Source organism: Typha angustifolia, chromosome 15 (assembly GCF_048772165.1).
Source record: "Typha angustifolia cultivar Huaian chromosome 15, ASM4877216v1, whole genome shotgun sequence".
Classification (NCBI taxonomy): Eukaryota; Viridiplantae; Streptophyta; class Magnoliopsida; order Poales; family Typhaceae; genus Typha; species Typha angustifolia.
Genome location: NC_133253.1, coordinates 3,560,963 through 3,580,809, shown reverse-complemented (window position 1 = coordinate 3,580,809; position 19,847 = coordinate 3,560,963). Strand labels below are relative to the sequence as shown.

Here is a 19,847-nt window from a genome sequence, read left to right as displayed (position 1 = left end):
TTTCTGTGAATCATTGATATTATGGAGTTTCCCAGATGTCCAGATTTTATTGTTATTATTATTGAGAAATTGGTGAAAAATACTAGATACATATTAATACAGGTGTTTTTTTAGAGAAATAAAGAAAAGGCTGATTCTTTATTTTCAACCGATCTGGTGAAATAAATCCAACCAATTTGGGAAGACGTGGTATTGTAGTTGATTATTAGCATCATCCTGGTCACTTGATCGACGGATCATATGGTTCATTGTCATGAAACCCAAGATACAGTGTTCTCTTTGCAAATATTCAAAGATATGATTAACTATAACAAGTAACTTTAATTGTGGGAGATCCCCTTACATGGAAGATAAGATTATGCCTGACTACGTTGGACTGAGTCTAATCTATTAACTTAAAGCTGGAAGAATTGAAATAAGAAAGTAGTTTACAATGCCATGCATATTCCGAAGCTAATAAAACCATGCCAAAGAAATACCACTATTAACAAGAGTACTCATAATGAAATATATTAAAAGTATCCTTATACAACTTTGGGAACCGCGAACAATATTCATTCATACATGATAAGGCTTCGACCCAAGTGGAATACAGTCAGGTGACACAGTATCATTTCCCTGGAACATCCCCTCGAACTCCGAACCCAGTCACGTCATTCCTCGCAGAGAATTGAAGAAAAACGGAACCAATCCAAGTTACGGCAGGGAGATGATGGCAATCTACATATGTTAGATATTTGGATAGTCTTGAGCGACTACTAGAAGAGCTGCAGATATAAAAACCTTTTAGAATAGCTGGGTCTCTCTATGTGGTTAGGAAAAGTTTCGTCTACTCATCTGCAGAAGTATAACGAAACACCCAAGTGGGCAAATTGTTGCTGTTAGTCGGGGCAAGGGGCTGCCCAAATTCTGACTCTTCTAATGACCCTCTTATTTGATAATTTCTGCATACAAGTAAGAAAATTATCAACTTCAATGACACTTCTCTCTCATGATTATTTGTACAGTAGAGAATCGATGATGCTAAAAGAAAACAAAAGACTACAATTTTGAGGCGATGCTGCATTTACCTGCATTGGTTCCTCCTGAACAATTCTATTTTCTATTTCCATACAATTAGCTAACATCTACGACCTCCTTTATATTGGCAGCTGCAGGCTCGAGGATGTATTTCTGCAGCTTATTTTGCACACTAAATGTTTCGTATTCAAATTCCGTTTATATACGAAGCTAGTGGTGAAGATTTCAACAATCACATAGTGCATAACTATATTTAATGTCTTCAGTCGCCTATGCGACCACAACAATTCAACCAATATCGGTGTATTAAGCAGAATTCTACTGAGAAGGTGATCTAGCATGCGTTGGCAGTTCATAACAGAAGAGAGAGTATATGATCAAAACAAAAGCTTTCTAAAATGATAAAATCATTAATTCTGAGGCCTGAATGATGGATTTTTGCCGCAATCCACCTTTGGTCATAATAACCTTTCATTGTGATGAATTTTGACAGGAAACATATCATTATTTGGGATGCTAAACCTCCTCCACTTCTGAATTTGTCTTAGATTGCTTTGCTATTCAGATTAGAATTATTTTCCTTTTCAAATACAGATATCTCCAAATGATTTTACTTTTATTTATTATCTTTTGAATGGACAAGAATATCATATTTTAATCTTGGATCCTTCGAGTAGATAGAATTTATTCGTTTTTCCCTACATCAAAATTCAACTATTAATTAGTCTATTTAGAGTTTCTTATCCACCCTTACTAAAAACAGGACGAAAATCTTTTGTAACAATAACTACAATTTTGTTTCAAATAAAAAAAGAAAATTTAACCCCAAAAAAAGGAAAAAGGAAAAGAAGTTCTCCTTTTCCTTCCTATGCACACAGCGTCGACGGGTGTAACACCAAACTCTATTACGAGTGATCTAAAACTCATGTAAAGGGAAAATTTGCCCATATTCTTTGAGAGCTCTTTGGTCATTCTCCAAAGAGTGTGATAGAGATTTCTAACCATTCCTTCGTGATGTCCAGAGAGGATTTTTTTTTTCTTTTTTAGAACTTGGGTTCTAACAAGAGAGAAAGAGAAAGAAAGGGCATGAGAGCTTGAGTTTCGGTATCCTTAGGTTAAAGAGTGATTATTGATGGTCAAAGTTTTGAGCGTGATCATCTTGCTTGGCAATTGAGAAGAAAGTAGCATTGTCTCATTTGGTGAGGAATCTCTTTTTATTGTTGTAATTTTCAAAAAGGTAACTCAAATACTCTCTTTGTAAACTTTCTCCAATTGATAGCGGATATAAAGTTAGTAGATAGTGGATATAATTGTCTATAGACCGTGGATGTAGCTCGTATTTGGGTGAACCACGTAAATCTTGTGTTGTGGTAGTGTCATGCTTCTCTATTACTATTTTTTTTTCAATTATTATGCATTTAGTGTAAATTTTGGGTGTTTATTTGGAATTAGTTTGTTAATAATATTGTGATAAGCCTAATCTAAGTAGGCTGAAGATAAATAAATCTCTTTTTTTCTTCACAAATTGGTACCAGAGCTCAAATGTTTGCATACTTAATTGTGGAAGATGGTTACTCATAGGTTTGAGATGGAGAAGTTTGATGGCAAGAAAGATTGAGTTATAAAAGTTAAATATGCATGATTTGTTAGTTTATTGAGAGCAACACAAGGCTTTCAATAGCAAGAAAAAAAGCCAAAATCTATGCCGGATAATGATTGGGAAAAGCTTGACTTGAAAAAAATCACTTACAAATTTTATATTTTTTTAAGATAAATTTGTATTCCTTAAAAATGAAGGATGGTACGAAGATCTCAGAGCACTCGAATGAGTTTAACAACATCATTTATCAATTACAGAGCATTGGAGTGAAGATTGATGATGAAGACAAAGGCGGTCACTTTCCTTCATATATTATCGGATTCATATGATAATCTTGTCACTATTTTGAGTTATAATACTTAGTTTGTAGTACTATTCCTATGGATGAGCTTTGGAAGAAGACATCTTTGAGTATTTCAGTTGAAACTAAAGATGAGACACTAATGATAAGAGGAAGATCATTTGGTAAGGGAAACTCGTCAAGAAGTCAATCAAGAGGCTAATCTAAAGCTCAGTCCAAGTCTAGGGGGCCTAATAAAAAATGTGTATGTTGGTTTTTTTTTGGAAAAGTGAGTCATATAAAAAGAGATTATCTAAATAGGAAAGCTTTGGGTTCTTCTAGTTTTGAATAGTGAAACCAAAGATGAAGTTAATCAAGTAGAAGAGTCAACATCGAATTTCATAGAAGAATAGGTTTTAATGGCAGCTTACAACCCTATATACAATCAAAATTAGGTACTCAATAGTGGATCTACACATCATATGTGTCCACATTAATCATAGTTCATCACCTACAAGGCATGTGAAGGTGGAAATGTTTCTATGAGATAAAATTCTACAAGGAAGGTGGCCAATATTGGTTCTATATCTTTGAGAATGTTTGATGCCCTATTAGAAAGATCGAAGATGTTTTGCATGTATCGGAATTGAAGAAAATTTTAATATCTCTCTCATCTCTTGATATAGATGGTTACAAATTTACTGGAAGTGCAAAGCAAATAAGTAAGTTCAACCTTCGTTGGCCTTAAAGTACTAGAAACTCACCAGAGTGGAGTTATTAAAGTTTCTAAAGAAGCTCTAGTAGTAATGAAGGAAGTCAGGGTTGAAAACTTATATAAATTATTGGGAAGCACTATTATTTAATGACGAGGACCCGACATTGAAGGATTTAAACCAAGATTTCCAAATGGATAGGATAGGGTATTAGTATATTGGAGACATAGTTTAAATGTGATAATTTAAATGTGGTAATGCAAAATGAAGAACTTTCTTTCTGATTATGGGGTATTAGTATATCGGAGACATAGTTTAAATGTGATAATTTAAATGTGGTAATGCAAAATGAAGAACTTTCTTTCTGATTATGGTATCAAAGATTAGGTCAGATGAGTGAGAAGAGTATGGATGTCCTGATGAAAAAGAAGTTTGATTTCTATGCTTAAATATGGGGAATCTGAACTATGTGAGCATTGTATTTATGGAAAACATACAAGTAGACGCATACTTGATTATATTCACTAGGAAGTGTGGGGTCCTCCGATGGCTTTTTATGGTGGTGCACTTTATATTGTGAATTTCATTGATGATTTCCCAAGAAAGGTGTGGATCAAAACTCTCAATCTAAGGGTGATTTGTTCTATGCTTTTAGGAACTTTACGATGAAAGTAGGGAATCTATGGGTTGAAGCATCAAGATCCTTCAAAAGAATAATAGTGGAAAGTTTACATCTATGGAATTTGAGAAATTGCAAAGAAGAGGGAATTACAAAACACTGTACCAACGCCTACATTCCTTAAAGAAATGGCGTGATCGAGAGGATGAACCACACTCTTATGGAGCGTGTTCGATGTATGTTAAGCAATGCCAACCTAGAGTAAGAGCTATGACAGAAGTTATATCGATGACTTGTTATCTTGTTAACCATTCTCCTTTGGTTGTGTTAGAGATGAAGTCTCCAAATAAGGTTTGGTATGAAGGTGTATCTTTGTAGGCTAAGCAATGCCAACCTAGAGTAAGAGCTATGACAAAAGTTATATCGATGACTTGTTATCTTGTTAACCATTCTCCTTTGGTTGTGTTAGAGATGAAGTCTCCAAATAAGGTTTGGTATGAAGGTGTATCTTTGTAGGCTAAGCAATGCCAACCTAGAGTAAGAGCTATGGCGGAAGCCGCATCAATGACTTGTTATCATGTTAATCATTCTCCTTTGGTTGCCTTAGAGATGAAGTCTCCAAATGAGATTTGGTATGGAGGTGTATCTTTGTATGCTATAGCAAAGGTGTAAAAGGTTATAGGCTGTGGGATCCAAATACAAAGAAGATAATCACAAGCAGGATTTATATTTTATTAAGTCCTTTGTACTAACAAAAGATGTTAAAGAAAAAGGTAACAATCAAGAAGAATAAAATATATCTTAAGATTTTGATGCTCACCAAGAATTGCATTCTTCAAGTAGCCTTTTGATCACACTTCAATAGATATTACTGAGCATGACGAAGAAAATGAAGATGATCAAGAAAATAATGATGAGAATGAAGGACCTAGCCAATCTACTCCACTCGTACGACGTTCTCTAAGAGAAGCTCATGCTCTCAAGTGGCATCAAGACTATATAGATCCTATTACTTTGCGTGCTTTAGTTATTAGAGATAAAATGCAATATTATGTATTGAAGCTACAAAGAGGGATGATTTTAGTCATTGGAGAAGAGCTATGGAGGAAGATTTGAGACTTGGTTGAGTTATTGAAAGGTAGAAAATAATTGATTGCAAATGGGTGTTTAAGACAAAGAAAAGGTCAGATGGAAAGCTTGAAAGATCTAAAACAAGAATGGTAGCAAAGAGATTTTCTCAAAAGTAAGATATTGATTTTGATGAGATTTTGCACCGATGGTTAAGTTGGTTTCTATTCGTTTGGTTCTTTCATTGGTTGCTATGCATGACCTTTAATTGAAATAAATAGATGTAGAAACGTTATTTTTACATAAGGGGCTCTAAGAAAAAGTATACATACAACCATAAGGTTACAATGAGAAAAGAAATGAATGATTAGTTTGCAAGTTGAAAAGATCATTATATGAACTCAAACAAGCTTCAAGACAATATTACAAAATATTTGATATGTTTATGACGTATCTTGGCTACAAAAGAAATACGTATGATCATTGTATATACTTCAAGTTCTTTCTTTTTTTCTCTTCTAGGGCTTGGGTTTTAACAAAAGAGAAAGAAAGAGGGAAAAGAGCTTGGGTTTGTGTTTCCTTAGATCAAAGAGAGATTATTGGTACTCAAGATCCTGAGGACCAATCATCTTACTTCGCTATTGAGGAGATGGTGGTTTTGTCTCATTTGGTGAAGAATCTCTTCTCATTCTTGTAATCTCTAAGAAGGTAACCTTAAATACCCTATTTATAAATTTTTTTCTTGTTGATAGTGGATATGCTTATCGATAGACCGTGGATGTAGCCCAAATTTGGGTGAACCATGCAAATCTTGTGTTACTATAGTGTCATATTTTTCTATTGCTATTCTCTTCCAATTATTATGCGTTGACTGTAAATTTTAGATGTTTATTTGGAATTGGAATGTTCATGGTATTGTGACAAGCCCAATCTAAATAAGGTTGAATATAAAGAAATCATTTTCTTTCTTAACAAACTCTTTCTATAAAGAGATCTTTTTCTTTCTTAACAAACTCTTTGGTGTGATTCTGATGAACCAGAGTGAGTCAGGTAGTTATCATTTTTCATCTAATTTGTTATTTCCCATTCTTCTTTTGTTATTCTATTTCTTTTCTACCTATCGTTTCCTTTGATATGTTTTCTAGTCTATTTTCTAAGTTTTTTCATTATTAAACTCTATATTTATTTCTCTTATCTTTGATTTTTTATTTCTTGAATCATTTTATTTTGTTATATCCGTCCTACATTAGTGTGGTATCATAACTATCATCCAACACTATTGTGCCAAATGAAACATATCATATCTTTTATTATCGATTTCCTTGTTAAACTAAATCTAAGGTCAAACACTACTTTTTAAGTTTGTTCTATTCACTAAAAAAAATTTGCTATCTAGGAAGGTTAGAGAGAGCTCTGCTAGGGTTTGGTGCTTTCTTCTTCCCTCACCCAATCTCCACCGCCTCCAACAGCCTTTTCCTCCTGTCCCCTCTACCTAAGCGGAAGGGAGAGTGCTTATTTCTCCTCTTGTGGGCTTCTCCTCTCGCCAAGAGGGCTCCTCTATCGTCTTCAACGGTGTATCTCCTCTCCCCTCCGCTTAGCTAAGCGCTAGGCGGAGGGGAGAACGATTCTCTTCTCTTTAATGGGTTTGCTAGCTCCCCTGCCCTCTTTCTCTCTTCTTCCCTCTCCTCTTTCCTCTCTCGTCCTACCCCTTTTCTTCCATGTTACCACCACTCGCAGATGACCTTCTCTCCCCGAATCCCTTGCTACTCTTTTGCATTGCCATTGCCGGAGCCAAGCATCATTGATCTCGCCTCGATCCCCCTTCGGCCCTCCTTGTTGCTTTGAATTGGGCAGAGTATTGTGGATCTCGTCAAAGCCTCTCCCTACCTGCAACAGCTGCTGGGCCGATTTCTACACGTTCACGCCCTGCTCCATGTCTAGTGCGCCTACCCTGCTTCTGACTTGCCTCTTTGCTTCCAATTTCGTTGCATCGCTTCTTGCTCCGTTGCCTCCTGCTCCACTGTTTCCTTCTCCACCGCGCCTCCTCCAACTCCACCGCCCCGTTTCCAGCTCTGCCAGCGGCTTAGATTTGTCATGGATTTGTCGTATTGAGGCTCTTTTCTTTTCTAAAATTAATTGCCCTATGAGGTTGTATTAATGATGTGTTAGGCAGATCGACTACCCTCCTCTACTTCCTTTTTTTCCTTTCTTTGCTTTTAGTTCTGGTTTCTCAAGATTTTTCAAATGGGGTTTTTTAAGTGATTTATTGTTAAAGTCAGTAAACTCTGTCATTGATGAGCCTGAATTTTTGTCTGAGTTTACTCCTTATAAAGTGCTCAGTTTGCTAAGACTCATGCTATTCTTCGTGTAGTGCTGCCGGCTAGCTGAGCGGGAGCCTTACTTCTAGAGTGTTTGTTCTATTTCCTCTGTATTATTATTCTTGAGTGTTTGTTAAGATACATGCTTTAATTATTATTCAGTCTGTAATATAACCAAGTGTGGGGCTTATTCCTAGGACTTTCATCCTATCTTCCTTCTCTCTCTTTGTATCACTTGTAATTGGTTGTCTGAATTGAATGATATGATCAATCTACGGACTTTCTTTTAAAAATAAAAAAAATTTATTCTTTATTTACTCAATTGCATTAATATACCCGGTCTTAAATCTCCTTGTTCCAAATAAATTCTAAGATACATATTCTGGCAAGTTTCAGGACATTCTTTTCTAACAGTGAGGTTTGGAATTTCTTTCCCAATACTGACTCTTGTAATTAAAGCTAAATTCCTATTGGATATATACAAGAATATTTTTTGCTACTCCCTTAATACGGTTCTCCATCTTAGTCCTAGTAGAATTAGCATTATCTTCCACATGCTTTCCATGATCATATACAACAACAGATCGGATGTGAGTTTAACTCCACCTGAGGCTGGTCGCTTCGGTGTCAAAAGCATGTCTAATATCTTTTGGTCATTTATGAATCTGATTTAATCCACCTCTACAGGAATCCAAGTCAATCTCTCTTCTTCAAACAAGTATTTAAGAGAGCAAAATCCAAAATCATGTCCCTTATATCATTCTTTTTTGTTTATATGCAAGGCCTCCATGTACTCTCACATCCTTCACTTTCATATATAACTGTTCAAATCAACTCCTATATAAATTTTCTCACAATCTAGCATTATTCAAATTTCATCTATATCTTCCTAATACTCTTGCTTTATATGGTCGGCTAATCCTACTTGAATGATGCATAGCCACAAATTATTAAAATAAATAAATATTACTTTTCCCAACAGAAATTATTCAATCCTTACGCTATTTACATCTATAGTTTTGGACAAGAATCATCACAAAGGACAAGAACTTGAAAGTAAATCATAGGTCCTCACTGTTCAATAAATTGCAAAACATTGCAGTAAACTGTAAACCACGAAACTTGGTTGAAGAAGTATAACCTGATGTTTAGACTGGGGAGTGAGTCCGCAGTGGTGAAGGTAGGAGGTGAAAAAGTGTATGACTGAGTTTGTCTTTGCTGCTCCCAGTTGGACTGCTGGGCCAGAGCTTTAGTCTTATCATTTCCAATGAGCTATATATATGGAAACCAGAAAAAGTTAATGAGAAACATGGCTTTATCTGACAACCTAAGAGATCTGCGATTCTGTATAAAAGCAGAAACTTTACCTTCTCCAGAATGCTAATTTGCTCCAGCAGAGACCTCTCCTATATAAAGAAAATAATGGTAATATGACAAACTTCAGAAGAGAATAATTCTTGGGGATGGTTCTTAACAATGGTTGGGCAGCATGAATGAACCTCCAATAGTGGGGCCATACACTGCCCGTGCCTATTAGGCAGTGACATATTATGATCCTCATCTGTCTACGTGCTTATTTAGAACATAGCAGTACGCTCAATCATCTAAGATACGTTTCAATGCTGAAGCCAAACATGAAAGCTTATGAATCAATAATTTGTTGATTTTAATGATATATATGCTTGTGTGCGTTTGTCAATCTATACAACGTTTAAGCTAAAAATCTAAATTATTCAATTGAGAAAGTACAAGCCAAGTATTTCAAGATTGTTGAAATATTCTCTAATAGTTGAAACTACTTGAAATTCTGGACCAAAAAAAAGAGTTAAATATGAGGATCTCATGAAGTTCCTATGTGTTATTTTCATGACTAAATAAAAGTAAGCAGACACGGAGGAACTAAAGAAAAGTTCACAAATATGCAACATGAAGTGAAATACTGATTCTCATATACAAAAGCTCATGGCATATTTCATCATTAAGGTGCCCATTGATAAATCATGTAACTCAAAAATGAGACCTGCAGAAACTAAAAGGTTGAAGGTTTTAGTGCCTCCGGTCTAGTTTTGCTCCAGATTGTGCTCCAGTGAGGATCTTTGACATACCAATTACATATCACTGCTATTCTTGAAAATTCCCCACTAACTAAAAAGATGATGTACAGCAGTCAATCCAACAATATAAGATAGGATATTAGACTACCATCTCAAACTATAAGTTTAAAAGTATATATGATACAGATAGAATCACAATCATGCAAAAGATTTTCTTTAGAAAGTGGCTTGCCTTGTTTAGAAGCTCAGCAATTGACTCAAACAAAAGTTGATTCTGCAAGGGAGATTGCATATGATTAGTAATACAGGTGTATCACACAAACTGATCACAAAAGGCAATCTCAAAGTATGTAAAAAATCATCCAAAGCAATAAAATAGCCATTCTTGACTCAGGATCCGATCTACTCAGCAAAATAAAACCGGGAGCAGTATCCAGGTAGGATAATAGTTAAGAATTAAAAGTAGTTGATTCACCTTTCTTGATCTTATACGTCTCAAAGCAGTGTCAAGCCGTAGCTCCAGTTGCTGCACTTCTTTCAGTTTGAAGGAGTCATGTTGTTGTCCCATCGAATGCCTAGAGTTCACACAGAAAAGCAACCAAAAATAGTATACTATCCATCCTTTGGTAACTTTGGGCTGTGAACTATGGTCGACATTTACCTTGGTCTTATTTGTGAAGTATCAACCTTTGGATTCAGTTTGCAATATTTATTGCAACAGATCTGTAGAAGATTCAGCAAGATGGAAATATCTTATTAGTTTAAGTGATGTGGAAACTTGAGACAGTTCAAACATAAAGGTCTCCACCCTCTACTAGAAATGCTATTTTCAACCTGAGATTTAGGATTCTCTTCCGAGATGGCTCTTTCTGCATATGAGCGCTGCTGGTAACATTCCAGAATCTTTTCCATTCTGTGAAAGATATCAAATTAAGATGGCTCTTCCTAAGCTTATCATCCAAATTAAGATGAATTATATTTAACATTCCATGAATAGGATGTTAAAAAGTGGAAATGAGTGAGAAGGAATAAGAATTCTGATATCACGAAATAGCTTTAAATGTTGCTATATTCTTCACATGTTAGCTCTCCTGCTCTCTTCCTAGTATCATGAAATAGCTTTGGGTGTTTGGGCTCATAAAAAAATACTAACGAATCCCGTGATCCATATATTTCTACTTCTCTAGGTCATATGACTCTTCCATGCATGATCAGTGATATGATTTGCTATCTAATTTACCATTATTCATGATGGGATCATACTACACAGCCTTAAACTCATCTTCACTTTTGCTTGTGAAAGCTTTTCTGCTGCAGGTTTACTGTAGAACAAATCTTCTTTACCCATACTAATTCAACTATGATGCAAATTAACAGGAGGAAAAAGAGGGATAAGTTATAAAATTGAGGAGGCGGAGAATGATGTCATGCCTGTTACGGTCCAAGCATTAATAGAAGAGAAGACAAAATATAATAAGAAAAGAAAGAAAAGATGGCAAGAGATGTTTGATGTTATAATACAATAAAGTAATTCTGTGCTCCAATACTCGAGGAGAACGCAGTGGTATACAATAGTAGGAGAAAAGGAAAAAAAGACCACTAATATAAGGAGGCAGCGCAGAGGATCGTCTTTAGAAATGAAAAGATGATTCTCAAGGAAAAGCATATCAGCTAGAAGGATTCAATAAATATGAACATGTTGGCCAACAACCTCCAACTATATCATTCTTCAATCATTTATGTCATCAATTTGTATGATTGAAAGGGATCGGACCACAAGGCCACGAGGCCTTCAAATAGATATAATTTGTAATTGATATTAGAAAACTAAGGGAGCGGAACGCTGAATATAATTGCCCCAAGGCCTAAACTTTCTCATCTATAACCAATGCTGCTTATCACGAATTATATTTTAGATAGACACGATAAGAAGTGTTTACAAAATGTGAAACATGAATTCTTACTGCCAAAGAACTACATATAATCACATTAAAATACGTAAGGTTTCATAATGGTATATAAGTAAAATTTAAACTTGTATTGAACTATAATTTTGAAAGTATCATCTGAACATAAAAATCCTAATATTCTGTAAACCTACTTAGTCAAATCAATGGAAGCTATAAAAATCATAGAAAGTACCAATTGCAAAATCAATGCTTTTAGTTCGATGAAACAAACATGTAGAACAGGAATTGGTGCTTAGCATGCAAACAAACAAATTCTATAATACAACATACAAATGGAGAGAGGGGAAAAGAAAAACAAACAGCGACTGGGAACCTTAATCCAATACTTGCGATAGTGACGCTTAGTCAATCTCAGAAACAAACAAACACGTCAACTATAGTATTATTTCTAATCAATAACAAATTAAAACTGAGAAAAAGATCAAACAATCCGTTTTTTTCTCTATATTATCTTGTAAAATAACTATATTTGATCCTTAAAAGGAGTAAACCCTCGCTAAATCGTTCATTAATGCATCAATACAGTTCGCAAGAATAACTAATGTGTGATTATTTCATATCCTCTACGTTTTAAGACTATTACTTAATTATTATGAGTAATTTAAGTTTCTCATTAATCTATATATGGTCATGTATTTAAATTAAAAAATAAATACATAAAGTTTGGTTTTGACTCTCACCTAAATTATTGCTGAAGTTTATTTCAATCATTGGATAATAATTTAAGTCCCTTACAATGAGAAAAAAAAAAGATTTTGCCGAGGTCATTTATAATTTTGGATAGAATTTATAGAAATAAGTATTATTTTATTATTTATTAATCATGAATATATGTACAACTTAGCTGGTGTTGGTAACCTTTAATGTTTAGCAATTTAAATGCCTTATATGAGGTAAACTTATTCTTTTTTGTTCTTGTAAGCCATTTGATAGCTTTGCGTCGTAAGGAAAAAAAAATCCAGGCTCCGCCCAGACGAGGAGGACCAATTTTTTGGTAAAATCTTAGAAATTTGCGCTTGTTCTTTTCTTACATGGGTCTTCACAATTAGGAGACGCCCAAAACTATAATTTTGAACAAAATAATACTCTAGAAGAACTTGCCCATTAATGCAATGCTTGATCGAGCATGATAGGTTGAAGGAGTAGGTAAGCCGTAAGCAAGCTTAGCTTCATAATTCTGAGTAGCGCGGACGGAAGATTTAGACTATATCAAAAGATCATTCATCATAACCGTGTCCGGCGGTCGGTGGACTCACCGAGAAACAAGGAGAAGTAATTAAAAACACGAAATAATGTACGTATCCCGGAGAAGGTAAGATATTGGCGAGACGTGAGGGCAGGTACGATCAGAAAGGAGGAAGAGCTGCACCGCGGAGAAAAATTCAAGAAAAAATCTAAAAAGGATGGGGAAAATAAAAGATTAAAAAAAAAAAAGTTGGTGGCATCGGTCGTATCGATTTGAAAGCAAGTAAACTTTTTTAAGAGAGAGAAAGAAAGAAAAGAAAACAAGTAAAACTTGCGTATGATGCCATGTGTATACGGATGAGCATGAGGGACAGAGGGGGAAACCCGACAAAGTCGAAGTGACGACGAGGGTACTGTGAGGGTACGATATCGTACTACAGTATTGTTTCAGGAAAGATCTCTACCATTCTTTCACGGCAAAGATTTAAAAAGAAATCCGAGGCGAAATTATCATGAAGCGCGAAAGATTGAGATCAGATGAGTAGGAGAGATGTGCCTGGATCCGGTGGAGTACTCGTAGCGCTTGCCCATGGGGGAGAAGACGATGACGGCCACCTCGGCGTCGCAGAGCACGGAGATCTCGTGCGCCTTCTTGAATAGCCCCGATCGACGCTTCGAGAACGTCACTTGGCGATTGATCTTGTTCTCGATCCGCTTCAGCTGCACCCTTCCCCTCCCCATCTCCCTCCTTCTTCTCCCAACGAAAATCCTAAACCCTAAACACTAAACCCTAAACCCTAAACACTAGTAGCTTCGCGGCAAGAAAGAAAGAAACCATGGAAGGCGATGGTAAGCTTTCGATCTCGAGAGGAAGTGGAGTGAGGCAAGCGGGTTCGGACAAAACCTAATCGGCTGCCCACTTTATGAAGGAAATTAACGGGACTAGGAGGGACAGGTGGCGATAGTTGGATTAGGTTGTCTTTGGCGGTGTTGCCGTTATGCCCCTCTTTGGCTCTTTATTGGTGATCGGGTCATACGAGGTCTCCGCTTTTGCTTTAATTGCGCACATACGTCCACTCCATTTTTATTTTTTTTTCTTCAATTAATTAATTAATTCATTCATTCATTTTTCTTTTCTTTTGTCTTTTAATCAATATTATGAATTCCAATGGATACTACTACACCCTCGAATTCTATTACTTATTATTATTATTTCCTAAAAAACATCACTGACTTTTATAAAAAAAAAAAATATATATATATATATTTCATTTAACACCTCAAAAGATGAAACTTTCCATCTTATTCAAGGTTATATTCTTAAAAATTTATAAGTTAACTCTCAACAATACCCATAATAAGCTCGGTGATCTCTTTGTAAACTCTATGAATTTTCTTCTCGGTATTTTTCTCCTCCTACTTCCCTGTTCTCTCTTTCGATAATATAATCGAGCTTAGACCACTTTTCACAGCAACAAATAAAATAGAAAAAGAAGACATATGTAATGGTTTTACTATAATCGTCATATATATTTTTTTTATTTAAATCCTTTCTTCTTATTTTTTATATTTAAAATTTTATATTATATCTATGTCGATTGATATTGGGTGATTTGCATAAAAAATATAATTGAGTTTTCATTTTTGTCACTTAACCTGTTTTGGTTTTTCTTTTCAAGTTAGTAATTTACTACCACTTAGACTATTTGTACTCATCTTCTACTTCTTTCATCTCTCACTCCTTTCTTTTTTTTTTTATACAGTATTCATATGATAGCTTAGGATAATTCGTATAGTAAATGTAAGAACGAAAAAAAAAAGGTTACTCTACTATTTTTCTTCTATCTCTCACTCCTCATTCTCCAAATTCTATCTTTTTGTTCTTATATTTAAAACAAGTCTATACAAAGCATACCAAACAAATAAAATATTAATGTATATATTCTGTTCAATATATCTCTCCTTAAAGTTATGCATTTGAGATATTTTATATAACTCTGCAATCCACAATCATATATTTTCATTTCATTACTATCATTCTGTCTTTGTAAATAGACAAGACTTTAATTCTAATTTATAATAACTAAATAACTATGTATTACAAAATTATTCAATTAATATGAATTTTGTAAGATAACATCCAATTGTTAAGGTTTCAGAACCATTTATTTGTCTCTACTTTAAAAGTATTCATCTTTCTAATCTCATCTCTAATATTTTTTACACCAGTATTTAGATATCTTTTGGAAGTAAAATTATACTATATGTTAGTAATGATGAAACAAGTATTTAAAATTTTGAATATGGTAGCACCTATCTCATTCCTCCTCCTCCTCCCATTTACAACTGTAATTCATAATATTTTATCTAATTCACAGTTATTTTTATACAATTCGTAATTATATTTACACAATTTATAATTATTTTTATATTAAATATTCTTTTATTGCTAATATTTATATATAATTTAAGTACTAAAATACATAATGTAAGTATAAATATATTGTAATTGAACTAATATTCATATGTTTAATTGGAACGTATTGCATAATTTAAGTAGGAAGTATAGGTAAGAAGATGAGTGCTATTCTTATTCTCTTCTCCACTCACTTCATCATCCATCTTTACGAGAGGAATGTCAATTTTTGAAGCAGGAGAAGATAACGAGGAGGAGGAATGAAAGATAGAAGAAGCCGAAGAAAAATATCGTAATATTTTCTTATGGGAATCCTATAGTATCACATCAGCATTTAAGCGAAGCACTCAAATTATAGAAGGAAAGAAAAAACAAATATATGACTAACAAGTGAAAACTAAAACAGATCTACGTGAGAAAATCACGTAAAAAGTGCAAATCACCGGTGGGCATTCAAATTATTCTCTGGAGAAACGTAATTATTTTGTGATGATCGATAATAGTAGAACGGTATGATGCGAATAGTAGTATGCTAATTTAATATTCTTTTGTAAAAGGCAAGGCCTTTTTATAGAAAGCATGATAAGGTAAGATTGGAATAATAAAAAGCCCATGGTGTAAAGAGTGCGAAAAGAAATTCCCTAATTTGAAGGCATTTGGTCAAAACCTCTGCCACACTACACTGCCTGATACCATCTCCTTTTCTCCTCTGTCGGAAAGCAACTATCCGACTACGGACCCTGAAAAAGTTGTGGCTCCAAAGAAATGGCTACAGTACCTAAGATCTCGAATATATCGTCACGACTTTTTATTAATTTATTAATTTATTTATTAAAAACCCTCAAAAAGTTGCATCCGTTTCGAAATAATCTAATATAAAATTAAATTAATCTGTGTATACTATTTCGCCACCCGTAGCCGGCCGAGATAACGTTCTAATGTCAAATGTGCGATGCGCCAAATTGACCAGTTTTAAGGCATGATAATGAAACGTCGACAACCCAAATATAGCAATGTTTTCCTTTCTTCTTACTGCATTCCCACCCTTTTCAGCGTGTGGTTATCGTGGCTTGCATAACTATTTTTCGTCGAATATGGTACCTTCCACTTTTGATCATGTGATATCGAATATTTCGCAGCTATCTTTACATTGACCAATGAACCTCTGCAGGCCGAGAGCCAGTATAGAGAGGCCAATCTTCTCAGAAAACAGATATCGAAGTGGACTCACAAGGCTTTTACCAAACTTCTACACCGTTGCTAGGAATTTGTTTCATTTAATTTCATGTTTCTCCTTTGACTTTGTGCATGCCCAGCAAGAGTTTTTTTTATCTCTTCTTATTTATTTTATTTTAACTAGGCTGTTGTGTGTAGATATCGCATCTCTGATGTCTAATATGTTTTGGTTCCCATTTTGAAGTAAAAGAGAAATCTCCTAGCTATCGGAAGAATATGAAACATACCGCAACAATTAACCAAGGTAGGCGGCCTCTACCCAAGGCTAAAAGAAAATCTAGCAAACATCTAAAAAGTTGGAAAGCATTCAGATGCTTTTCAAGGAGGGAAAAAGCCTCTTTGAACAAAGCTTTAAGACAAAGGATACCACAAATATTTTGGTGGAACAAAGCTCTTGATATAGAGGTTAAAAAAGTCATGCTCATGCATCTAACAATGTAAGGCCTGTTAAAGCAAACTGAGTAATAAGAAGGTTAAAAAAGAAACAACAATTTCGCACGCTTAAGTTATCAACTTGAGATCAGCCTTTATTAACTGGTCTAACCAATCTGAGGCTGATCGGCATAAACCACTCCGTTAAAAATTTATGATCGCAGAAGCAATGTTTTATCAGGTGAAATAGAACATAGTAGTGCACAGTAAAGCAATTCTGTCATATAACATGTATAAAGAACATGTTTATGTGCTGTTATGTATCCCATAAATAGTTGGCATAGAAGATAACAGTATAGACAAAAAAATTCCCACAATCAGGTCTTCTGTTGATATGCTGTGACGATTAAGGTTCAGTTTCAGCTCATTAAACTTCTTTCCTTTGTTACGGCTCAATGTTTCTCCACCTTTCTATACCTAAGCTAACAAGATATGTGCATGCTGCATCACAACAATAAATTTCAGAGTACGACCAGCTTCCCCATTACTTCAAAGACAACTCTTGTAAACCCCCTGCAGCAACAGCAGCGCTAAGGTTACCTCCAGCAAGAGCACTTTATTTGGAGTCAAAAATGGAAAAGGGGAAACGGAAGAAAGAAAAATCATCTATCATTATATATATATATATATATATATATATATATATATATATATATATATATATATATATAAAATACATTTCTAAAAGAAAAGATGAAGCATTCTTCTTAGCTTGCAAATCAGAACTATGGTTTCAATTCAGTAATCTAACAAAGAAAAGAGTATCCATACATGAGTCACAAACATATGGTTGGGGTCACAATAGTTCCACCTTAACAAATTAAACATTCAGAGAAGTTCTCACAAATTGCAGCAATCTAGCAAAGACAAAATATTGACCTTATCTCAACAACTTTACTTGGGAATCACAGAACAATTACTTTATGCGACTGACCATGATAAACAAGGTTTGATGACATAAAGTGTCCCCAATGAAGGCAAAATATCATAAGTTCAGACAGGATGAGTGCAGCGTTTAACTACACTAGAGGAGAAAGTAGGCAGATTATAAAGGTAGCCTCAGAAGACTATATCGCAACATTATCCAACTTGGTGTGCTAATTTTCTAAAGTAACTGTACAAAATTATTTCTAATAATCTCAATACTGCCCCCACTAGAAAAATAAGGGGGAATATAATCATCTATACTGAAAAATGTCATATCAGCTTTACGTAGTCACTTGGTAATAAACTAATAATCATACTATTAAACCAAGCGGAAAGAACTGAATGATCCAGCAATCATCAATCTGAAATACTATGCTGACATGATCATGATTTCAAGTAGATGCAAAAGAATAGCATGCTGTATTTATACCACTAGTTTGTCATTGCTTTGCATATGCGATCTCATGCTCATTAATGTGAGGATACATTTTTAGTGTCAATAGGCACAAGTTTACAAATTCTTTCTAGAGAGAAGTGAGAAACTGCTCCAGAGCTGCCATGAGCTTAGACAACAAAATCAATAAGGTATCCCTACTGACCTATCAAAAGATCTTCTAATTTTTGTGGCAAGGGCCTCTCATCCCCAATTGAACTTTCCTAATAATTGATTTAACACCACAGGAAACACACCTTAAGCTAAAGTGAAAAGCCTAAAACTAGTTATATAGTATACATCAGGAATTGTTTGTCTTGATGTCATCAGCTGTAGTAGTGGCAGATATACCATCACATCTACAAAATAAAGAGGCTCAGCATCAACGATACACACCAAATGGACGCATTAGATTTCAAGGTTAATCTGATCAATCATCAGGGTGTGGCAAGAAAGAATATTTCACACATACATTAGTTTCGCATGTATGAATTCCAATTTTATGGGCAAGTCCAAGAACCTTTCCTTTTCTCTTTTATGTAAGAGTGACCACAATTAGGTTAAAAAAGAACAATTCTTTCAAGGGGAACTAGAGTGGACCTTAAAGTCGTGCACGCTTTGTACCGTTAAGCAGCCTATGAAAGCTTTGAGCACTCAGGACATGGCATGCGGCCCTTAGATTGACATTTGGCGCACATTATTGATGGTGCAGGCTTGCTTCCCTCCCCAAGTGATTCAAAAAAATCATCTAGCATGCTGAAACCATAAACTCCTTTCTTGATTGATCCCACTCCTTTGCACTGTGAGCAGGCTATCATTCTAAGATCACCACACTTCTTACACATACCAAGGGACCTGGAACAATACTGTCATATATATATATCACTTTCCAGCATCTGAATAAAATCTCAATATGAAGATAATTTCATATGCTGCATATTATGCATCTTAGCCTTTCACAATTGCTATTACCCAAAAAAAACAGAACTCTTATGATCAACTTACACAAAGATATTGTAATTAATAAAGCAAAGATCAAATAATTATAAAGCATGTAATACTTCTTCAGCACAGAGCAGTACACAGATGTAAAAGTTTCTGTTCCAATCACACAAATAATCATCGTGCTGTGTACAATAAACTACCCAATTGAAGTTCTGATGATTCCAACACTTTAATGTTTGTGGGGGGTTAAACTAAGTTTCTAGAAGCATAACACAAGTAATACACCAACAATTTTCCTTGCAATTTATCACAGTAGGGTAGCAATATAGATGATAGAATAAGAATAAATATGTCGATAGAACGAAAGATCTTGACATTGAACAAGAATAATGAAATGAGGAGAAGAGAAAAGAGGTGGGATTGACCTCCTTTGAGAGGCGGAGATGAAGGCGTCCACTTTTGGGGCAGCGATGGTGGCACACAGCAGGAGCGCACCCACTCCAAACCCAGCTAACTCACTGGATGTGATGCTCTCCATCCTCCGATTCCAAACCCTCTCCGACTAAAGCTGCAACGAAGAAGCGACGGATACCTCTGCGTGAGAAGTGAGAGGAGAAGATAAGGAGCGCGC

General features: G+C 35.0%; 2 protein-coding genes across 2 annotated transcripts; both read right to left on the bottom strand.

The window, feature by feature from the left end:
* Window positions 1–476: 476 nt before the first annotated feature.
* On the bottom strand, window positions 477–13,758 carry LOC140778944 (agamous-like MADS-box protein AP1). Its single transcript, XM_073123856.1, has 8 exons — window positions 13,384–13,758; window positions 10,507–10,585; window positions 10,334–10,395; window positions 10,148–10,247; window positions 9,905–9,946; window positions 8,986–9,024; window positions 8,760–8,890; window positions 477–944 (listed from the first exon to the last, which is right to left on the bottom strand). Exons 1-8 carry the CDS (start codon window positions 13,566–13,568, stop codon window positions 830–832), a joined length of 753 nt encoding a protein of 250 aa, XP_072979957.1. The 5' UTR covers window positions 13,569–13,758; the 3' UTR covers window positions 477–829.
* A 3,347-nt stretch (window positions 13,759–17,105) lies between these two features.
* Window positions 17,106–19,827, bottom strand: LOC140778363 (uncharacterized). The gene is made up of 3 exons (XM_073123035.1): window positions 19,642–19,827; window positions 18,872–19,126; window positions 17,106–17,424 (listed from the first exon to the last, which is right to left on the bottom strand). The coding sequence occupies exons 1-2, from the start codon at window positions 19,752–19,754 to the stop codon at window positions 18,907–18,909; spliced, it is 333 nt and encodes a 110-aa protein (XP_072979136.1). The 5' UTR covers window positions 19,755–19,827; the 3' UTR covers window positions 17,106–17,424; window positions 18,872–18,906.
* Window positions 19,828–19,847: the final 20 nt, after the last annotated feature.